Source organism: Suncus etruscus, chromosome 6, assembly GCF_024139225.1.
Source record: "Suncus etruscus isolate mSunEtr1 chromosome 6, mSunEtr1.pri.cur, whole genome shotgun sequence".
Classification (NCBI taxonomy): Eukaryota; Metazoa; Chordata; class Mammalia; order Eulipotyphla; family Soricidae; genus Suncus; species Suncus etruscus.
Window position 1 is genome coordinate 123,921,734 of NC_064853.1, and position 25,033 is coordinate 123,946,766.

A 25,033-nucleotide genomic window follows, 5' to 3' on the forward strand; every position below is an offset into this window, starting at 1 on the left:
CTTCACCAGAGATAAACTTTCTGTGCTACCACAGAAACTTTCCTGTGACAGAAACCCTGTTCCTGGACCTCTCACCAGAGGATCCCTCTTTCTTTAGCTATTCGTGCTTACCAACACAGGGTGAGATTCTACTATCTTTCTGGCCCACATGCTCAGCAAAAGTTCATAGTGTGTGAGTGAGATGTCTTGATCCACATCTCAATACAAATCTTTTCATTTTCCAAGAATGTCACTACAATAATCTCTGTGAAACTTCCCCCTCCTAAATTTGATCACCTCAGTTAAAAGATGGTAACATTTAGCATTTCATTTAGTGGAAAATTCATACCCCTATTTGCTCCATGGGTGTTATCTTAGCCTTTATTTGTTTGCTTTTTGTTTTTTAACTGTAGCAAGAGTGGATAGTATGACACCTAGCTTTTTCACAAAATTTGCAAGGAAAATACAGTCAACTATAAGCACAATGGTGTACTTCAGATCTCTTGCACTTATTCATCTTGGATAACTGAACAGTTATAGCTACTATAACACAAAGCTCTATCCAGACCCCTGGAAGCCATCTTTTCATTTTTTTCTTCTGTGAGTTTTGTCCTTTGGACACTTCTAAAAAATGAAGATTCATGGAATATTTGCCTTTCTGGTTTACTTCAAATACATAAGCTTTTAAGGCTCACTCATGTCATATATGAAGTTTATTTTATTTTTATTTATTTATTTATTTATTTATTTATTTATTTATTTATTTATTGGTTTTTGGGCTACACCCATTGACACTCAGGGATTACTCCTGGCTCTGCACTCAGAAATAGCTCCTGGATTGGAGGACCACATGGGCCACCGGGATCTATCGCTGTACTATCGCTCCTGCCCCATAAACAATTTTAATAACTATATTTAGGAAACTGATATGCCATCAATTAGAAAACTAATGTGTTCAAATAAGATCTCTCCTCTGTGTTCCATTCTTAATAATTCTACAACTTGGCTTTTTACTTTCCTTCTCATATAATTTAAGATACTTCCATCTTTATAATGGAACAATCCCCAGTACTATCATCTCATATTATTCCTCATCTTAGTACTTGGAAAATAAGCTGCCAAAGCTAGACATACTGGATAGCTCTGTTTTATATCAGCATTGACATTTAAAGCCATCCTTCTGTACTTCTGTACATCCATTTCCAAAACTAATCTCAAATCATTTTACTCTCTACTTTGGTTAGGGTTACACAGTTTACTGCAAGTTCTAAAAGACATCGGTGACATGTTCAGAACTCAAAAGACTAAGAATGCAAGGCAGAAGTTGGTCTATGAGAAGATCAGAAGTATGGAATGAAGGACTTGCCATATTAGAGAGTTCTTTGGGGATGAATGAGAGTGGGTAAGGTAGATGATTGGATGAGAGCAACAAAAGCAAAGAGACAAAGAGAGATCCAGGAGAAAAGAGAAAGCCTTGCAAAAACAAGAAGCCCAGTTGGGCTAAAGCTGAAAATATATTTAGAGAAGTTGGAGCAAGGGCTAAAACATAAAATTGGACTAGATAGTGGAGGGCCCAAAATACCACAGTGGGACAGATTAAGTTGATTTGTGTACTTCCTGCCTTTCCTATGTGCCTTATTCACAGCCATAAATGTGTATCAGCGGAAGTGGAAGCCAGCCTGTGTGCTCTTAATTGTTCTGCATTTCACTAGGGTATTTTCCAATAGAAAACATACGAAGGGATGCCCCAGAATATAGAACTTCTCCTACTCTTTTATTTTCTACAACATCAATTATTAAGCAACACTCTAGATTAGCAGAGCTATATGCTTATTATAATAGCAATTGCTTTCACAAGCTTATTTTCAGAGTGTTTCTTTCTAAATTGAGATATTTATCTTACATGGAGAACTACCTATTTTGTAAAAATACTAGGAGCTGGGATACCACTGTGTTTGTGATTACTATCCTCATTGAATCAAAGGCGCCATGGATGGAAAAAGTTTTAAGAATATTTAATACACAATTTACTCGCTTCTCTCTCTTCAAGGTGCCCTGCAGATTGTCTTAGCAGATGTAAATTTCCTTTCATCATGTGGAAAGCAATTCTACCCTTGGTTTGTTATAAATTAACAATCTGAATAAAGTCCTGAATTTTGAATAATAGTTGAAATCTTTAATATGAAAAAAAATCCCTATTTTACTAAGAGTTAACTTTTCTTTTTAAGTTAATGCACCCATTTTGAATGTTTTTTCCTAGGTTTTAAACTTGATAGATCAAATGGATTTATGAGCTCTCTAGGTGAACATTATTAGATCTGCTTCTCTTATCTAATTTGGGTTGTTCTCCAGAAAACAAATCAACTTGAAGTTGAGAGTGTAGGCAAGTGCTTTCAGACTTGTCAATCAATATTTGCAAATGAAATATGTAATAATAATTATAAAAATGTTAATGCCAACGAAAAGAAGCATCATTTGATCATCTCACCTGAAAAAATATAAGTCATCAAACAAGAAAAGTAATAAATACATAGAGAGCATTTCAGTCTCACATAAATAATGTAAAATCAGAATTACTGATAAGTGTAGTCAGTTTTAATACTATGTGCAGTAGTGGCTACATGGCAGTGTGCCAACTCAGTCTCAGAACACAGAACCTTATAAATATATAGTCTCTAATCATATGGCTGAGAAAGACACAATTTTGCATAACCAAAATTTTCTAGAAATTTATCATGAGACAAGAATTGGAGATATCCAAGCAATTTAATTCAAGCCTATTATCCATCACACTATTTTTTATTGTTTTTAAAATTAAAAACAGTAGGAAGTGGAGGGAATAAATCAGACTAAAGAAATACTATGCTCCTCTGACAACCGCAGAAAATATATTCTGTGGTAAAATGTTCCTATTTACTGAAACAGCAATGTTATGTGAGAATTATATACTCAGTTGCCAAATCTGAGATATCTATTCATAGGATATGTGCACACTCATAGACTGAAAAATAAAGCAACAAAATATGAAACACCTTTTATGTTTTAGAGATTATTTTTACTTTTTTAAATTAGTTTCCACACATTAATCTACAGTTTAAACATTTATCTAATTCACACACATGTGTTACTAATTTGTTTCTTTTACTACTTTATATATTTTCTATTAGACAACAATTTTTTAACAATTGGATACTTTGAACAATTATTGGCATTAAAGGAAAAGACTGCTGGCAATAAGGTCCATCATAATTGGGAATTAAAATGAGTAAGATTTTTTTTTAGTCTGCAATGAAGCAGACAATATTGTTTCAAATTTTACGGACCTTGGAAGCCTATTTACTCATTAAATAAGGAGAAAGGAGAGTAATCATAGTGAATATTCATAAAATGTTAGAATACTAACAATCACTTTTCCAAAGTTAGGTGATAATTACAAAAGATGATTATAATAAAAATTTAAAAAATAAATGGAAACTTGAATGTAAAATAATACATTTTCTTCATCTCTAATCATAAAAGGTAAAAACATAAAATATAAATAAACCTAAGTATTAAGAAGGAGACATCACTACATTTATACAAAAAATTTACTGAATGATAGGAATCTATACACCAACTAATAAATGCAGGGGCCACAGGTTCATGTACTAGAAACCTTAGTTCAACTCCCAGGCTAGTGCCTGGGCTTCCAGGCGGGGCCTTATAGTGAGTGCTCAGGAATAACCCTGGCTCTGTGATCTGGTGTCCTTCTTAGAGGTGCTCATTTATAGTGCAAGGACCAAATCAAGGCTGGTCATTGGCAAGGCATCTATCTTAAGCTCAGTATTATCTCCCCAGTTCCCAAAGCAGGACTTTATTTTTTGTAGGGTGTGTGGAGCAAACACACAGCAATGCACATTTTCTTCTCCTGGCTTTGTACTTTAAGATTACTTCTGGTGGGCTTGGGAATAATATAGAGTGCTGGGGTCTGAACACAGGTTGGCAATGTCAAGGCAAGTACCTGATCTTCTATAGTACCTCTTCAGTCCCCTAAGTTGAACATTTTTTAAATAGAAAATAGTCCCAGAAATTCAACATCCCTCTCTTTACCACTTGCCCTTTCTCCACCCACCTCAGACATCAGTTTTTAATTTGGAATATCCAATATTTTTTGCTCTGCTCATATAAACTCTAGTCCTCATTCACAATCTAATTAAAATGCCAACATCTCAAAACCACCTGAACTATTAATATGCAGGCATATACATAGTTTATTTTCTAATTTCCCTAACAAGAAGAGACAAGTATTCCTTTAGCCATCTATAAGACTCTTTACTTTCATCAATAAATAGCAAAGTAGATATTTTAATAATATAAGAAGTGAAAGTTGACACAGGGTACTGAGAGAAGGAAATGGGAATTGTATTTAAAAAAAAAAGAAGGAAAAAACCCCAGTAGGTATGATGAGAACAGAGAGCAATGAAGAATAAAACAGACATTCTAATAGATTTCCAGAAGATAATGGATTATCCACATGTTCCTAGAAAATAGTGGCTGCTTACAGTTCATCTCCTGGGAAATAAACTACCATGTCTGAAACAATAGTCACTCAACATTTTGTCTTATATCTGTTTCAACATATAACTTACGTAGGTACTTTCAATGTATACATTTCTTCATCTCTGTCATTGCTGCGAAATTTGTGCCTATACCATAAAGCACAAACATATATTATTATATAAACTCAAAGAGAGATTAAAAGGATAAACAAAAACTCAATGTAAATAGAAATTTAACTTTATTTTTTTCCTGCCCAATAAAGAAGTATGCATCTCAAACTCTGCTTTGGAAACAGAAATATCTATTTAGTGTAAAGAAATGGGGGAAATGATATCATGACTGTCTCACCTCATTGATAGCAATCCTCCATGCTGAATGAAGGGCAGGGAGATAAAGTCTTAGGGAAAGAGATCAGGACCAGAGAGGGAAGTAGAGGTGGATGAAATGAGGAATAATCTCTGTATTTCCTAAGAATTCAGTCTTCTTGTCAAATCAAATATGTCTTCCCTGACAACACAAATTGATTCAGATATCCCAGGAAGAAAGCCCTACCATTAACTTTGAAAGTAGATTCCTTCTTCTGACATAAGTAGATGAGGCAGCACAAGTGGCAGTATAATTTGAGAGTTTCAAAGGTAACTATGTCCACGTCACAGGAAGATCAGTCCAAGACTGTGCACCTCCCTTTTCCTGAAGCCTTACACTTCTAAATATCTACACCTTGGCATCCTCATAGATGTACTAACCCTATCATTTCCTTGCAATTTAACCAACTAATATTTCTGAAGTCTGTACTTCCCAATAATGCCCTTCTACCCAATAAACCACTTTATCCCATTCATGCACTGATATGTACCTCCCGTACACACAGATGCCCATTCAGGATTTGCATAATGAAGAATACTCACTTCTTAAAACAATTTAGAAACAAGATAAGGTTCCTTTAAATTAAAGTCTCTCCTCCTTTGGGGCTGAAGATATAGTAAAGTGGGTAATGTGTTTGCCTTGTACAGTGTCTACCCAGATTCCATTCCCAGCACTCAGTATTGTCCCCTGAGCATACTGGGAGTTATCCCAGAGAGCAGAGCCAGGAATAAACCCTGAGCATCACTAGGTGTGGCTCAAAATGCAAACAGAAACAAAAAATAAGTCTTTCCTTTTCTGAAATTATTTAGGTACTTTTCTTTAATGTCATGTAAAACATAAATTTTATTAGCATTATGTATGTGAACATGAAATATTATATTTAATATGCTTTGTGTGCAGTATATTTCAAACATCAATTTTATTTTTTTAGAATGATTTCAAGGATATTTCTGGATCTGTGAAGATGTGATGCTATTGTTATGGCACAAAATACACATTCAAGAAGTGTGTTCTAAACCTCCTCTCATTCCACTCCTCATATAAACCCATGAGTCCCTTTATTATGTTTATCACATGCAAGAATGCTGCCACAGTGCTGAGACTCCTTATTTTGTAGTGGATGGTGGATATAAACATCCCTGAGTGAATAATCCAAAGGACACCAATGCAGCTGCTTTATGAATATAAATCACCTATGCCTGAGCCCTGCCAGTCTCTGTCCTCCTGTATCACTTGTGGAGAATTTTCCAGAATGTGTCATGCCTTCCACCTTTCAGTATTAGCCAATATGGCATCAATCTTGCCTACTGAGAGTGCTAGAGGTCTTAACCTCTACATTCCTCTCTTCTGGCATTTTTTTATTCTTTCACTTTACTGGAAGAGATTCTATTGAAACTAGACCAAATTAAGACAGTCATTTTATTTCTCTTGACATAACTTCCTCCTGAAAAGCTTAGGGGTTATGGGCTGCAGGGATTCTTTTATTGCCATAGCCCTAACTTTCTAAGAGTTTAATTCACTTCTTCTATTTTTTAAAGTCCACCTGGATACTTTAATATTGCACTAACTTCCAATGCATAGTTTCAAATCAAAGATGCTAACTTTTATTTGCTACTAGATTAAGGACAAACTCTCAGATCAAGGGAGTAGAAGTGAAAACATAGATGGATCCATAGGTATGTGGACATTTGATCTTCAGCAAAAGAGCAAAAGTTATGAAGTGGTTCAAGAAATGTCTCTTCAACAAATGGTGCTAGGAAAACTAGCTGATTTCATACTGAAAGAAATGAACTCAAGAAAGGAGATATGCTTTCACATACCATTCAAAACAGACATTTCAAAATAAACCTTGATATCAGATCTAAATCCATTACAATGCTTCATATCATTGAGTATAGAGCTACTTCAATGACTCAATGCCATTGGCTAACAAATAGAAGCAAAGATAAATCATTACTACAGCAAATTAAGAAGCTTCATGAAGTGATGATGACCAGAATAAAAAAGATACCCTGAAGACTGGGGAAAAATATTTGCCCAACCTTGATGTGACAAAAAGCTAATATTAAAAATTTATAAAGCATTAGTAGAATTTGATGATTAAAATAAGACACCCCATTAAAAATAAGGATAAGAGATCAATTAAAAACTTTCTCAAAATACATACAAATGGTCAATAAATATATGAAAAATGCTCTGTATCAATGGCCATTTAACAATCTCTATCAAAACAAAGAGGAATCATCTCACACTACTGAGATTGGCATACATCATATAGATCAAAGAACAATAAATGTTGGCAGGAATGTGGGGGAAACAAAGATCTCATTTCCTACTGGTGAGAATGTTGACTGGTGCAACCATTTTGGAAAACAATATGGACACTTCTCAAAAAACTAGACTTGAGTTTCAATTTGTCTTAGGAATTCTACTTCTTGGCTTATACTACAAGAGCCTTTAAATTCTACTTTAGAGAGACATTTGCATTCTTATATTCATTGTAACACTAAATACAATAGCCCAAATCTGGAAACAATCCATGTCCAGCAATAGATGAGTGGATAAAGAACTTTAGGATATATGTGTGTGCAGTGGAATACTACTTGGCTATAAGAAAAGACAACATTATTACAATTTGATTCTATATGAATGAATGTGGAAAGTAGCAGGTTGAGTAAAGTTAGTCAGAAGGAGAGGGACAGTCACAGAATGATCTCTCTCATATGTGGGATAAAAGAACCATAGTAAGAAAGTAAAAAAAATGTTCAAAGGTAACAGAAACTGTGAACTAGTCTTCAGTAGAATACTTATAACTTAGGGAATGGGGGCCACTGGGACTATGATGGAGAGAAGCAGATATTCTGGTGGATGTTGTGTTGCTGGAACGTTTTATGCAAGAAGACACTATATTATTAGTGTCGAAAGTCTCAGTCTTTAAAATAAAGAAATAAAATAAAAAAAGAAAGAAAAAAGAAAATGGGATATATCCTGCTAGCATACTTTTATTGAAATCCACATTAAGTTGATTTTCATTTATGCTATCCCATGCCTTAAAATAATGTTGGAAATTTGGGATAGCAAAAATTAACCCTATTTTGCAGCTGAATGAAAGTTCTCCCCTAATGGGATTATGCCATGATTCAAAATAATGCATGAAATGAAGCTAAAGATAGGTTGCAGTGAGCAAGCTATTTACCTTTCTCAGTAGCTCTGACTTTCTCCAACATTTTTGTGGAGATCATGGCTGGTAACAGATGCTTACAGAAGCTGAGATGCCTGGTTTTTAAGAGATTAAGCTGTCTGAAGAGATTGCAGGTGAACCAGGTACACAAGGGGCCTGCAGAAATGGTTTGGAGTATTTTTACTTCAATCTCCTGCTAACATTTCTCACTCCTGATTGTACTATCTTCCACATGAACTGAGTGATTCTGGGATCTACCAAGCTATTCTCCAGGCATATCTTTTAGCCAGAACCAAAGAGCCACCCCTAAATTGCAAGTGTCATGCCTTCCTTAATGTCTTAGCACTTTTCCATCAGACCTACCAATCTGTATTTTCTGTGCTATTTATAAACATATCACCTGAAATTTTCTCTTTCCCCTCCCTCTAGTTCCAATTCTGAGTTGGTAATTGAAATGTCTCAATACTTCGCAAACATGCCCTGTGCAACCACCTTGATATTTTAGGTTTAGATATTATTTTTCATGCATATTCATTCAGATTCGGCTGTCAGGAGAAAACATAAACTATTAACTTCCTTAGCATTCACCCATTTATTTTTCTGACCTTAATTCCTGATTGCATATTTTCTCCCAAATCTAATTTGACACTTGAAAAATTCAAAGAGGATGACAACAACACAGACTTGACTGAACCAGAAAAAAAGTCCAGAGCTTTCTGACTAAAGAGGCTTTTAATCATAAATGGGAGAAAACAACAAACAAACAATATTTTGCCTCTCCCTCTTGGACTGACTTAGCTGAAGTGAAGTACAGATATTAGGAATTTAGCAGCCTAAAACCAAATGATTATCCACCAAGTCCAATGTCTCCCTTAAGGCCTGGAGATTACACATGTCATAATCAGGCCACCCTTGCCCAAAGTGAGGCTTAGCGCTGCATTTTATTTATTGTATCTACTGAAAGGAGTCATTGCTTAATAGCCTCTGGGAGCATTAACAAACATGAAAGAAATCACCAAAGGAGAAAACAAAATATATATAAGTATCTGAAACCCAGGCCACTAAAGTTTATAATCTGGAAAATGCAACACTGAAATCAACCATGGGCTCTTATGTACCTTCAAGAACTCAAGTAAACTTTAAAGCACTAGAAGTCTTTCTGCCTTGACCAAAATCCTGTCTCCATGGTCTCATACCGATATCCTGGCAAAATATTGTTCCTCTCACCTTCTGCTTATGTGCTATGTCAGATAACAGTGGGATATTCTTTAAGAATTGTCTCTGGTTCTGTATTATATGCAACTACCTTTTAGTACTGTGATATCATAATTCTATTGGTTTACCTTTATTCTACAGTAAGCCATCCCTAACCTCTAGTCTAGACCTTTGGGGACCTGAACCAGAATTATTAAAATTAAATTAGACTTTTCATTCAGAAATACAAAAGACTGAGGTTCAATGTTTTTCTCATATTTTAAAATTCTCCTGAACTCTTTTCACACTCTTCTTTATCAATGTTATGCTTTCAAATCTGCAAGTGTAAAAATAACCCTAAGCCCTTAAAACATGACTATGTTTGTATTAAAAATTTATTTTCCATTTCACTTTGTTTATAAGGGATCAAGGACATATTTTCTTAAGTGTGAAGGAAGTTTTGTTCCCCAGACTTTGGGTGAAAAAGAAATTATCCCTGAATAAATATCCAAAGTGCAATCAAATAGTGTGGTAAGATTTCTTTTTTGATATTTCATTTACTACTGGGACCTTCTGAAATTTTGGCTCTTTTAAGAGCATAAATTCTGAGCCTTTAGCTCTTCCTGTTGGGTGCTTACGGTAAATTCCCTCTTGGTTCCAGGCAGTCTCTGTAATTTTTGCATGTGGGATAGGAGAGAAGAGTAATATTAATAAACAGATTATTAGACACAAAGTAAACTGAAGTGCATCTGGGAGTGAAAGTCTGGAGTATAAATAGATATCCAATGCAGAACTGAAAATACTGAAGCCTCTAACATTTTCCAAGGAGCTGCTTTTAAAGAAGAAAGGTGGAAGACATAAAGCTTTACCTCATATGACAAATGAATGCAGGGGCCATCAGCATAACCTCAAAATACTGTCTTGGAAACTCAAGATGTATTTGCTATGTCTCCATTAACATGTACAAGTATGCCTGTGTGTTTCAGCCCGCTGACGAGCCCAGAGCATGGCAGGTCTGTGCCAAAAGGACACATAATCTAATAGAATCTGGGGTCTGCACACACATTTTACACAAATCCATTATGTTGCTGAGAGCCAGCTTGTTTTCTAAATGCATTTTGTGAAATGCTATGGAATTAACCCAACATTTGTATTTCAACCTCAAAGTACATTATGAGAATTATAAATTTCCTAGCTAAAGACAGATGAAATAAATAGTAGCTTATTTACTTTGGGTGGAAAGACAGAGGGGCCAGTGAGGTTAATTTTGGTAATAAGGGCACCCAGGCATATTTTGGTTATTGTCAATGCAGGTTCCCTAAGATTATTCTCTTTTTGTCTTTTTGGATTTTCAATAAAGTAACTAAAGCTGAAATTATGCCAGGGCTGGGGGTGGAAAAGTAAAAGTAGGAAACCAATGATACCTTAAGTCCCCAAAGTGAAGAAATTGCTTAAGGGAGTCAAGACACAGAGAGTTGATTTTTAGTGTGTGTTATTTTCTATCTTTAAGGAGGCAGTTATATATATACATACATACATACATATATATACATATATATACATCTGCATATATATCTATTAGTGACTGCCCCATTTTCTCCCAAACCCATGTGCTACAGAGATTCTACATAGAAGACAGAGTTTATTTAAGTGGAACATTTATTAGCCCCCTTAAAAGGAATGATTCCGATTTAAATTGCTGGGAAAGTCCCTCTAGGAATATAGTCAAATTTCAGAACAGCAAAATCTTGCCAAGTTGTTCTCGAGACTTCCTGCCTTTTCTAAGGAAGCCATTATTATGGGCAGATTTGTGCAAGAATTTGTGAGCCATTTTTGGAACAATACTAGCCAAATACAATGGGTAATTCAATGGCCCTACGGTGAGTCAAGGTTTCAGTTGTATCTGAAATAGTCACAGCACAGAGAGAAGGGCAGATTCTCATACATGTTCCTCATTACATAAAGGAAGGGCTCATCAACATAATCCCATGTGATGCCACTTACAACTTGCTAGCAGCTCACTCTTCATATGGGTGTGTGGACTACTGCAAAGTCAAGGATTTGATTCAGTGAGTTTGGACATTTTAAAAGAGAAATTCCTGGGGCTGGCACAGCGGCATCTGCCTTGCCCACACTAGCCTAGGATGGACCAGAGTTTAATCCCCCAGAGTCCCATATGGTCCACCAAGCCAGGGGCAATTTCTGAACACAGAGCCAGGAGTAACCCCTGAGCGTCACCGGGTGTGAACCCTCATCCCCCCAAAAAAGAGAAATTCCTGCAATAGTTTGGTTTTGAGATCAGCATTCACTTTCTAACACTGCTTAGGAAAATAAAAAGGAGAATATTTCAAGCTGTTTTTGTATGAGCCCCACAACAGTGTATGCTGCCCTAGACCCCACTTTCCATCTAGAGATGCATGGGAACCAAAGAAAAGATGTGAGATACTATGGAGGTAAGGCATTTGCTTTGCATGCGGTGGTTCAAATCCCGGCATCCCATATGGTCCCCCGAGCCTGCCAGGAGCGATTTCTAAGCATAGAGCCAGGAGTAACACCTGAGCGTGCTGGGTGTGACCCAAAAACCAAAAACCAAAAACCAAAAACCAATACACACACACACACACACACATGTGTATATATATATGTGTGTGTGTAAATGCATGTCTGTGGATCTTGAACTTCTCAAATGGAATTAGAGCGCTCCTTTCCTTTTGCTCCTTCCTTTTCAAGAGAGGGCCTGCCTGAAAGGTTATTGATTTGGGGATTGAAGGACATTGTGTTTATTACAGAGGAAGCCAGCACCCAGCACAAATGTGAGAAATTAATGATGGCTTTGTAAGTGTTCAGGATATGATGATGGGGGTAGCTAGGGGGCAACTGTCAATCTATATGATAATACATTCCCAAACTTTATAAAATCGGTGGTGTGAGAAAGCATTGATTTTGCTCAGAGCTCAACTGAATTGCGAGAGAGAAAGAGCCAAAAGTTTCTTGGAGTTAACACCTCATGTCTGCAAAGGGGAGGGTCCCTTTGGCTTCCTATTTGCTTAACCAGTTTATGATGTGATGTGTAAAATTTCTTATTTTTGTTTTCAGCCTCAAAGGAGCACAGAGCATGCATGGTATACATCTTTTGAAAACGGAAAGTACTGAAAATAATGTAAAGAAGTATATATATATACATATATTTTTAAATGGCCATCTATACCTGAAGCTTAAGCTCTGGTTTCACAGACACAAACAAAAAGTTGCTTAGAAGGTCAGATATTTTATTTTTGGTAAACAATACTGACAGTATTTGACAATGTATTAGGGGGGATAAATGAAGGCCCAGGTCAACCAGTAAGGTTGTTTCCTCACTATGACATTGCACCAAATAAGCTGCCCAAGTTGAAAATATCCAAATAAGGTATTTCTAGTGATATTGGGGGATAAAAAGATAAACTTTTTAACCAAAATTATCATTATTTATAAAAATCCTCCCATTCCTAAAATTGAGAAGCAAATTCTACCTTTCTACTGTCTTTGCTTTAAAACTAACTGATTTTTAAGATGTACATAGCTTAAGAAATTGAGGTGTGACATTTACTGATAAGTAGAAATAATTTTTATGGGTGGTTCATGAGAGGCCAATAATAATATGAATCATGGGAGACTTTAAAAGCACCTTGTTTAAAACACATTCTTGTGCCACACATTATTGGATTATGAATGATTTCACTTATTTGGCAATCAAACTGCCTCCTTTAAAATAGTAGTGACACACAACCAATTTGAGTGAGTGCCAGTAAATATCTGCCTTATGAAAACTTCTGAAAGTAATTTCCCATCAAATGAGCATATTAGAGTGTTAAATATGTCAAGTGCTAATTATTTTGTGAAAATCTGAAAGGGATCAAGGGCATTTTCTCTACTTTGGTATAATACCATGATTAGCTACACAAACCTAAGCCAAAGTGAGACACAGCCCCTTGTTATTAATTTAGAATACTAATTCTAAATTATTTCAGAATTAACCATAAATGTAAATGCAACAAGTGACATCTTTTGGAATACATGTAACTTACCCAGGAAAGTCTGTCTTCAAAAGCAGTTTTGAGATTGAACAGTATTTAGCTATGCTTCTGCACTCACAACAAGCTGTCTGCCTACAATATTTTTCCAAATGCAAGAAAATACTTAAACTCACTCTACTAGGACTTTATAATATTTTATATAAACATTCTTAACTGATCTGTTGTAAATATTTTAATGGTAATTCTCTTAGAAAACACACAATAAATCCATAACCAACCACAGAGAATTGGATGTTTTCTCTATAAATCAAGAGTACCTAATGCAATTTATTTTTTTTTAAAGAAGTGTTTTAACTAACCACAGTTCTTTGTTGCTAAGAAGCACCTTATCTCTTTAATGACATGCATTGGCTTCCCTGTATTTACTGCTTAATGATCGGAAGCATTTATATTTCAAACCCCTCTATAACGCTGATGGATAAGCAATCGTGATTTCTGACAAAAGATGCTGGAAGACATTAACCTTCATAGGTATCGAAGGGTGGGGGAAAAAATATATATATATATATATGAGAAACATTATTTTGAAGCCGTCTCTTTTCCTCTGTCATTATTAAACTCCCGAGAATCTATTCCAAGTTTGATCTTCGATACGGATATGAGGCATTGCTGCCTGGAAATGAAAGTCTAAGATAAGGTGGGATTCTTAAGAGATCTTCATGAAAAAGAAAAAAAAAAGTGCCATTTACTGGGAAGGAGAAATCAATACAAAGACCTAGAAATTGAAGGGGAGAGGACATTTTCTAGGTATGGGTCAGAGTTTATCAAGCTACCTCTTTTCCAATGTAATTTACTGGCTAATAGGAACAAGGGGGCTAGACTTGAATCCTGTGCTATTTCAACATGTGATTTAAAAACATTTCCTCCTTGTATCTTGAGGGTGTGCTAGTATTGGGGGGATCTGGGGCTTTTCTCCTCCCCTGGCTGGAATAGGAAGGAAGGTAGATTTTTCAAAAGCCCACCAGATACTGGGTTCAGAGACCTCCCAGGCTACCAGCCACCAGAAGAACCCAGAGAAGGTATGTTAGAAGGCAGCCTACCAGTCTCGTCGTCGGATTTATTCTCGTTGTCGGAGTCAGTCAAGGTCAGGGCCGAGTTCTCACGGCTGGACAGGCCAGAGCTGCGTCTGGACTTGAGCCCTCGCCCCCAAAGCCGGATGGCGTGTTCCGGAGACATCCCTCCCTCCGTGTCCGAGTCTGCGTCGGAGCCAGTGCTCAGGGAGTACCCTTGCTGCAGGATCCCCATGTCCGAGCAGTAGCCGCTGCGGTGTGGGGATGGCTCGCAGATGCCCAGCTCCGCGAGGGTGAAGTTGGTTCCTGAAGGGGACAGCCGCAGACACACCGATTACAATGTGGGACATGCTTGGCAAAGATAAGGTGACTTGCAGAGAAGCCACACCGCCCCTACCCGACTCCCCCCGACCCCCAAGCCTACATGGGATCTGGGACTTGGAATCAGGATACAGTGGGTAGGACTCAAGCTTGATCCCTGGCATCTCATAGAGTCTGCTGAGCACCACTGGGGGTGATCCTGAGCACTGAACCAGGAGTAAGTCCTGAGCATCCCCTCCCAAAAAATTATTGTGGGAGCTGTTGGGTTGGCAAGAACTTGGGGTACACTTAGGATCTGGGGGTAAATGTGAAGCAAACATTGAAATCAGTAGAAATCAATAAACAGGCGAGATCCCCCCTCCCCCCAAGCCTACATGGGATCTGGGACTTGGAATACAGCGGGTAGGACTCAAGCTTGATCCCTGGCATCTCATAGAGTCGGCTGAGCACCACCGAGAGTGATCCTGGGCACTGAGCCAGGAGTAAGTCCTGAGCACTACTGGGACTCACTCCCCCTAAAACAAAAACAAAAACAAAAAACAAAAAAACTATCGTGGGATCTGTTGGGTTGGCAAGAACTTGGGGTACAGGTCTTTGATTTTACATATTTAGGACCTGGAGTAAATGTGAGGCAAACATTGAAATCAGTAGAAATCAATATACAAACAAGAACATCCTTAGAGTTTTGATCAGTGACTGAAAGGCATTTTAAGTAGCACCATATTGTTAAAAAGCCACCAGGTTTAGAAGAAAGCTCTAGGAACTAGCAAGTACCAAGCACTGACTTTCCTCCAGGCATCCTTATAGAACAGGGAGGGCTCCATCTCAAAGGCTGCTCTTCTGTTTTGCACTTAGGTGTCATTCTTGGAGTTGCTCTGGGGCTTTCTGCTATGCAGGAACTTTTTTTTTAATATTTGACTTTATGAAGATGACACTACCAGAGAATCATTCTGTAAATATGGAGACTAAGGAACAGAGATAACTTACACAGTACTGGAACTACCCTATTACATTGGACAGATATGTTGGGTCCCGTTTACACCTTGGTTGGTTATTGATGGCTCCTCAAAGAGTTCCCAGAATGAGAAATTGATTTCCATTCCCCTATCCCCTTGAGGTGGCAGGGGGGAGATCTTATGAGGGTATAGGGGTAAGAAGATGGGATCCAGAGTCCTTTGTCAGCCTACCAGCAGCTCCAAAAAACACCTGGAGCCAGCTAGTAAACTCTACCAAAAGACCCCAGCACCTCACTCCCAAACTATTTATTAGGCTCTCAACAGCGCCCCCACCTGGGAGGTAGAAAGTGGGACAACAGGCAGAGATGATAATCTTATGGAAATGCTTTAATATTTATAGAAGATATTTAGGTCTGATTTGTGAGTTCTGGGTTCCTTTCTCATATATAGAGATCCTGCCTCACAAATGAAGAGTTTTATCTTTTCATTGGAGAATGTCATTGGTGTTGCAAGTCTCTAGGTCCTCCCCCCCCCTCTTATGTAGGAAAAAGGAGTTATTTTGTTTTCAAGGCCTTAAGGAAAGTTTTAATTTTTAACATTTTATTTTTTTAAATACTTTATTTAAACACCGTGCTTTAAAGCTACTTAAGGTTGTTCATAATGCAGTTGTTTCTTTTTTTCCAGTTACAAACTTGTACATGGTTTAGTTTCAGTCATACATTGTAACACATCCTTCACGACAATCATTTCATTTCCTGTTTCCAACATCATCTGTTTCCCTCCCACTCTATCCCTTGGCCTTCCCCTGCCTGCCCTGTAGAAGACATTTTCTTCTCTCTCCCTTCTTCCCTTTAATGTTTTCCTGTTAGATACTGTAGTTTGGAATATTATTACCAAAGGTGTATCATGCCTATCACTTTATCTCCTCTCAGCACGCAGTTCTTGTCCAGTGTGATCGTTTCCAATTATCATTGTCGTAGTGGTCCTTTATCTGCTCTAACTGCCCTCCCATACTATTTTTGTTAAGCTCTCTACCATGGACTGATCCTCTTGGCCCTTATCTCTATTGTCTCTGGATATTAATATTTTTTTTTCTTTTTTCTTTTTTTTTTTTTGTTTTTTGTTTTTTGGGCCACACCCGTTTGACGCTCAGGGGTTACTCCTGGCTATGCGCTCAGAAATTGCCCCTGGCTTGGGGGGACCGTATGGGACACCGGGGGATCGAACCGCGGTCCTTCCTTGGCTAGCGCTTGCAAGGCAGACACCTTACCTCTAGCGCCACCTTCCCAGCCCCTGGATATTAATATTTTAATTAAATTGAGTTGAATTGAAACCATTGTGATTTACAGAGTCATAGTTGGAGTTCAAGCATACAAGAATTATGGCCAATTGCACCACGAGTGTTGATCTTCCTTCACCGAAGTTCCCCGAGTGCATCCCCAACCTCCCCCCCACCCCAACTCCAGTCTGTCATTATGACAAGTTAATTTCAAGTTTAGATCATTCAAGTTTGAATCTATTTGGCTTGAATATTTAGTTCTATCCTTTCTAATACCACCAATGCACCTGAGACCATTTGGCCCCTGCCCCACACCCATCATTTCATATGTTTTGAATGAAAACATCTCCACTCAATTCCTTTCCTTCTCCTTGTTATACTCTGGAACTAAGGGTGTTTGAGACAACTCCCATTGCATTTTTCATGCAGTTATTGTATATATCAGATATAAGTGACATCATTCTGTATTTATCCTTCTTCTAGCTTACTTCATTATCATGATATCTTCTAGTTTCATTCATGTTGCAGCAAATTTCATGATTCTTTTATTCCTTACAACTATGTAGTACTCCATTTTATATATGTGCTGCATCTTCATGATGTACTTATCTGTTTTTGGACATCTAGGTTGATTCAAAGTCTTATCTACTGTGCTGAGTGCTGCAATAAATAGTGGTGTGCATGCATCCTTTTGGATGAATTGTTTTCTGTCCTGGGGATAGATACCTGAAAGAGGGATTTCTGGGTTATATGGATGCCCATTTTTTAGTTTACTGAGAAGCCTTCATACGTTTTTCATAGGGGTTGGGCCAGGCAGCATTCCCAACAGTAGTGGATTAGAGTTCCTTTCTCACCACTGCCCCACCAACACATATTGTTCCCAGTATTTTTTTTTTCGTTTTGGGGTCACAACCAGTGATTCTCAGGGGTTACTCCTGGCTATGCGCTCAGAAATTGCTCCTGGCTTGGGGGAATATATGGGACTCCAGGTTTCATCCAACGTTAGCTGTTACTAATGAAATCATCTGGGCCTGGACCTTTTTTTGGGAAGCCTTTCAATTATCATTTTAATTTCCTCAATAAAGATAGCTGTATTCAGGCATTCCAGATCTTCTAGGTTCAGAGTTAGGAGTTAATAGGAGTACAATAATTTATCCATTTCTTCTAGGTTCTCTCATTTTGTAGCATAAAAATCCTCAAAGCAATCTCTGATTAATCTTTGAATTTCTGTACTATCTTTTGTGACACCTTCCTTTTCATATCTGATTCAGTTTTTAGGGTTCTCTATTTTTTGTGAAAGGAAGTTTATAGTTTATTATTTTATAGATCTTGTTTATTTTTTCAAAGAACTAATTCTTGCTTTGATTGATCTTTTAGATTACTTGGGGGGCTTCCAATTCATTTATGTATGCTTTAAGTTTTATTATTTTCTTCCTTCTGCCTGCCTGTGGCCATTTTGTTAGTCATTTTCCAATTTCTTAAGCTGTACCATTAAGTTATTTATATGGGCCCTTTCATCCTGTTTGATGAATGCTTACAATGCTATAAATTTTCCTCTTATACAACTTTTTCTGTGTTCTACAAATTCTGTAAATTCGTGTATTCATATTCATTTGTTTGCAGAAATCTTTTGGTTTTCTCTCTGATTTCCTCTCTGCCCCTTTGGTTGTTTAGTAGTGAGCTGTTTATTTTCCAGGTGTTAACGTTATTTCTCCAATTCTATGAGTAATTCACTTCTATTTTCAGTGCTTTATTTTCTGAGAAGATAGTTCATATGATTTCTATCCTCTTAATTTTTTGAGCTTTGTTTTGTGACACAGCATGTGGTCTGTCTTGGAGTATGTCCCATATGCATTGGAGAAGAATGTATATTCAGCTTTTTGGAGATAAAAAGTCCTATATGTGGGGCCGGAGAGATAGCATGGAGGTAAGGCATTTGCCTTGCATGCAGAAGGTTGGTGGTTCGAATCCCGACATCCAAGCCTGTCCCGAGCCTACCAGGGGCGATTTCTGAGCATAGTGCCAGGAGTAACCCCTGAGCGGTGCCAGGTGTTACCCAAAAACCACACACAAAAAAGTCCTATATGTATATCCACTATGTTCCTTTTCCATTTCTTTCTTCAAAGCAAGTATTTTCTAGTTGAGTTTTAGTCTGGTTAATCTATCAAGGGGGTGACAGGGTAGTGTCTAAGTCTCCAGCTGCTCTTATTTTGCCAAGGATGCCTTTCGTTAAGTCTATTAGCAGTAGTTTTAAATATTTTGCGGACACCTCATTGAGTGCATATGCATTTAGGAGTGTGGTTTCTTCCTGATACACATATCTCTTGATTATTAAGAAATGACCCTCTTTGTCTCTTATAATCTTTTTAAGTCACAAGTCTATGCTTTTAAATTATATTAATAACAGAAGAATTGTTTTCATTATTGATTATAATTGATGCATGATTTATACTTAAGTATAATTATTAAATATTAATAATGTTAAAATTAGAATTGATATTATTATGGCCACCTCAGCCTTTTTAAGGAAGTTGTTTGCTTGAATGGTTGTCTTCCAACCTTTGATGTTGAGTCTGTTTCTGCTCTGACTATTCAAATGTGTGTGTTTTATTTTTTGCAGGCAATAAAATGTTGGATCCCGTTTTCTGATCCATTTACCACTCTGTGTCTCTTAATTGGTGCATTTTGATCATTGACATTGATATATATTATTGACATGGAATTTTGTGCTATCTTTTTGAAGATAGTATATTTGTGGGGCTTGTCTTGCCTAAAAGTAGCCCTTTCAGCTCTTCTTTTAAAATTGGTTTTGAGTTTGTAAGTGGTTTTTTTTCTGTTGTTTTTCTGTGATGCTGTGAATCATTCCTTCAAACCTGAATGAGAATCTATCTGGATGAAGTATTCCTGGGGAGGTATTCATTTCTTTGATTTTTTTCACTATATTCCACCAGTTCTTTTGAGTCTGAAGGTTTGTTTGTGATAATATACTGTATATCTTAAAATTGATCTTTTATATATATTTTCCTTTTGTGATCTTGCTGCTTTAAGTATTCTATTACTATCTGTCATTTTAATCATTGTGACAAGATGTGTCTGGGAGTTCTTCTTTATATGTTTTTTTTTAGCTGGTATTCTTTGGGCATCTAGGATGTGGGTGAATGCACTTGTCGTCTCTAGGAAATTCTCAGCAATGATGTATTTGACTATTGCTTCTTTATGGGGGTTTCTGACTTTCTGGGATCTTAGTGATTTTTTTATATTTATTTATTATTTTTGCTTTTTGGGCCACACCTGGTGACTCTTAGGGGTTACTCCTGGCTCTGCACTCAGGAATTGCTCCTGGCTTGAGAGATCATATGAGATGATGGGGGATTGAACTGTGGCTCGTCCTAGGTTATTGCATGCAAGGCAAACACCCTACTGCTTGCACCACCTCTCTGGCCCTTATCTTAGTAATTCTTATGTTGTTTCTGTTGACTTTATCCCCAAATTCTATTGTCATCTGTTATTCATTTATTTTGAAAATTTTTTTTAATCTTCTGTTCATTTAATTTAAGATTCTTCTGTTATTATATGTAGGTGTTATTCATCTTCTCTTTGAGCTCACTAATTTTGTCCCCAGCAGCTGTTATTATTTGATGAGTCTTTCCAGTGAGTGTTTTAAATTTTTCTTACTGTTTTTTAATTCTATCATTTGTTTGAAGTTTTTTTTTTATTTCTACTCTCATATCCCCTTTCTTATTAGCTGTTCATTCCATTTTTTTAATTCATCGACATCCTCAACATTTTCCCTCTAATGTACTTATCAGAGAGGCTATACAGGGGACAGATACTATCTGGACTTCAGATCTATTATATTCATAGACTAAGTATGCTGAAGATCTGTGTTGCTTGCCCATTGTGACCTTTGTAATGGGGTGGTATTGTGTGTGTGTTTGTGTGTGTATGTGGAGCTTATTTACAAGAAGTGCATGGTCATGGAGCTAAGTGGAATAGCCATGCTATTCTCAGGGCACACTGACATAAGGCTGAAATGACTCTTCCAAAAGGACCCTGCTGCTAGTATGTTTGCCGATGTTTCTTGGGACCTTTTTGGTCTTCTTGCACCTCAACTTTTCTTATTCATTAGAATTTATTAATTATAATTTCTTGTTATAATTTCTCTTAGAGGCTCAGTGAATTTTTCCCATACTGGACATATTAATGAGTTTACAATGTGTTACTCAACTCATCAAAGAACAAGATTCAGTTCCTTTGTTTTTAAGTGCTATCACACACTTTCTCTGTGCTCATAAAATTGAAATCCATGAGAAGATTCTACCTATGGAAAACTAAGGCATAGACCTACATTTATTTTACATCTACTTTACTACATGACAGGCAGTAGGCCAGCTTCATTACAGAGTTTCTCTCTTTAAATCTCATAGAAGGGTTAGAGAGATAGTAAAGGGTTTAAGACAGTTGTTTGCACGAAAATAGCCTGGTTTTGATCCTTGGCACTGCATATGGTACCTTGAGCACTACCAGGAGTAATTACTGAAGAAAATCAGCATTGATCCAGAGCACTGTAGGTGTGTTTCTCAACTGCCCTCCACTCTCAAACTATAATAAATCTCACAGACAGATTTAAAGACTGTTCACTTTACAGAAAAGTGAAATACTGTTTTCATAATTACATCTAGTCTATTGTTCCCAAGTTCATATTCATTTTATTGTGCCAAGTGGTCTCAGAAACAAAACCAGAGAAGTAACAAATTTTGCACAGTGAATATTCTAATATTTACACGCTATATTATATTAACCATATTACATTTATATGAACAAAAATAATCCTCTTTTTTGGAGGGGAAGGCAACACCAAGTGGTGATTAGGTATCACTCCTAGTAGTGTGAGAATCAAACTCAGATCATTCAAGTGTACTTTCTCTCTGACTCCTGTAAAGAACACCTTAAAAATTGTCATATGCAGGTCATGCTGTTTTCAGCTGCCTGAGACTGGATTTCATCAGCATTCCTGATGGTGATCCTGCCTGCTTCAGAGGTGGGTCAGGATGTACACACACTAATTCCTGCTGGTTTTTGCCATGAGTCAGAAGGGCGCAGAAGCCATCTTGGGCCATGCATTTTCCAGCTGCCTGAGACTGGATTTCATCAGCATTCCTGATGGTGATCCTGCCTGCTTCAGAGGTGGGTCAGGATGTACACACACTAATTCCTGCTGGTTTTTGCCATGAGTCAGAAGGGCGCAGAAGCCATCTTGGGCCATGCGGTTTCCAGCTACCTGAGACTAGATTTCATCAGCATTTCTGCCGGTGATCCTGCCTGCTTCAGAGGTGGTTTGGGATGTACACAACTGATTCCTGCTGGTTTCTGCCAGAGGTCAGAAGGATGCAGAAGCCATCTTGGGTCATGCTATTTTTAGCTGCCTGAGTATGGATTTCATCAGCGTTTCTGCTGGTGATCCTTCCTGCTTCAGAGGTGGGTCGGGATATACACACACTGATTCCTGCTGGTTTCTGCTGGGAGTCAGAAGGGTGCAGAAGCCATCTTGGGCCATGTGGTTTTCAGCTGCCTGTGACTGGATTTCATCAGCGTTCCTGCCAGTGATCCTGCCTGCTTCAGAGTGAGAGACAGAATTGAGGAACTCTGCTGGAACTGGGATGCCAGCACCCCTATCCGCCTCTCTTCTGTGCTGTGCTCCATTTTCGGCCTGATTTCATCCTGTGTGTGGCTCATCTGCGGACGGCTTGCCTTCCCTGGAGCCTTACCTGGAGGTGAGCTTACACGCCCAGAAAGGGGAAGCCGCTGAATTCTGCTGGAACTCAGATGCCAGCACCCCTATCTGCCTGTCTTCTGTGCTGTAATCCATTTTTGGCCTGATTTCATCTTGTGTGTGGCTCATCTGGGGATGGCTCGCCTTCTGTGGAGCCTTCCCTGGAGGAGAGTTTACAAGCCCAGAAAGCTTGTGGTGGAGCCAGAGGAGCACCGCTGCTCCACTTTGCTTCCCGGCCATGCACATCATTTAGCCAATGAATACAACCACAACACGTAGAAAAATCCACAATACAAGTGTGACAATGGGGAAACAATGCAGGCCAGCCCAAGACATGGAGAATGACGATGGCAACTCTGATGACTTGAACATGACCAACCAACTAGTTAGTCTCTCATATAAGGAGTTTAGAGTCACAATATCGAAGATGTTCAAAGAACTCAAAGAAAGTATAGAAGAGAACACTAATAAGAATCAAGAGACTATGAAGATAGAAATCAGAAAACTCCAAACTGAAATTTCAGGTCAAATAACAGGGCTGAAAAACTCAGTATATGAAGTGAAGAAAAACATGGTTTCCCACAGATTAACAGCAGCTGAGGATAGAATTAGTAGACTAGAAGATGAGATGAATAATAATTCCATACTTCAAAAGAATTTGGAAAAAAAAGGCTTAAAGCAAATGATCAAACAATTGAAAAATTACTCAAAGAATGGGAACAGATGAAAATAAAAGTCTATGATAAGCTCAACAGAAACAACTTAAGAATCATTGGAGTACCAGAGACACAGGAAGAAAATCTCCAGGAAGAATCAACAGTCAAGAACATCATTAAAGAAAAACTACCAGAGCTAATGAATACATGTGATCAAATCCTGCATGCCCAAAGAGTACCACCTAAAAGAGACCCCATAAAAAACACCCAAGACACATCCTAGTCACAATGACGAATCTCACAGATAGAGACAGAATTCAGAAAGCAGCAAGATTAAAAAGAGAAATTACATTTAAGGGAACATCCTTGAGACTTACTGCAGACCTGTCACCGGAAACACTCAAGGCCAGAAGGCAGTGGTGGAACATAGTGACAAAACTCAATGAAATAAATGCTTTGCCTAGAATACTGCACCCAGCAAAACTCACTTTCAGGTTTGAAGAAACAATACATGGTTTCACAGACAAACAACAGCTCAGAAATTTTACAGACTCAAAACCATTCTTAAATGAAAAACTGAACAGCCTACTTTAAGACAAGACTGACCAACAGACACACCAAACTTCGATATAAAGATGGCACTAACTCCCAGGACAATTCTTTCTCTCAATGTCAATGGACTAAATGCACCAGTTAAGAGACACAGAGTGGCTAAATGGATCAAAAAACTCAATCCAACCTTCTGCTGCCTACAAGAAACTTACCTGAATAGTCAGAACAAACATAGACTCAAAATAAAAGGCTGGAGGAAAATCATCCAAGCAAACAACACCCATATAAAAGCTGGAGTGGCCATACTAATATCAGATGATGCAAACTTTATACTTAGGAAAGTTGTAAGGGACAAAGATGGGCATTTTGTATTAATCAAGGGATATGTACAGCAGGAAGAAATCACTCTCCTAAACATATATGCGCCGAATGAGGGGCCAGCAAAATATTTAATAAAATTGTTGACAAATCTAAAAAATAATATCAATAACAACACAATAATTGTGGGAGACCTCAACACGGCATTGTCAACACTTGACAGGTCAACCAGACTGAAACTGAACAAGAATATACTAGACCTGAAAAGAGAAATGGAAGAAAGAGGCCTAGTAGATATACAAAGGACGCTCCATCCACAGAAGCCTGGATACACATTCTTCTCTAATGTACATGGGACATTCTCCAGGATAGACTACATGCTAGCACACAAAACATACCTCCATAATATCAAGCGGATAGAAATTTTGCAGGCTTCCTTTGCTCACCATAAGGCCCTGAATTTATATGTGAACTACAAAGGGACACAGAAGAAAAACTTTAATACCTGGAAGTTAAACAGCCTAATACTGAATAACCAGTGGGTCCAAGATGAAATCAAAGAGGAAATCAAAACCTTCCTAGAAACAAATGACAATGGAGACAGAAACTATCAGAACCTATGGGACACAGCAAAAGCGATACTGAGAGGAAAATTTATAGCTTTGCAAGCACACATCAGGAAAGAAGAAGGGGCATACCTGTATAGCTTAATGACGCAGCTCATAGAATTAGAAAGTACTCAACAAAAGGACCCAAAACTAGGGAGACAAAAGGAAATAACAAAAATGAGAGCAGAAATCAATGAAGTGGAAACCTGAAAAACAATCCAAAAG

General features: G+C 37.7%; 1 protein-coding gene across 1 annotated transcript in view; it reads right to left on the minus strand.

Moving 5' to 3' along the window:
• TENM2 (teneurin transmembrane protein 2) overlaps positions 1-25,033 on the minus strand; it is a 1,185,834-nt gene that overhangs the window by 860,878 nt on the left and 299,923 nt on the right. Inside the window, exon 3 of the mRNA XM_049774568.1 lies at positions 14,376-14,651. Within this exon, the coding sequence (XP_049630525.1) occupies positions 14,376-14,651 (276 nt within the window). The remainder of the gene's footprint in view (positions 1-14,375; positions 14,652-25,033) is intronic.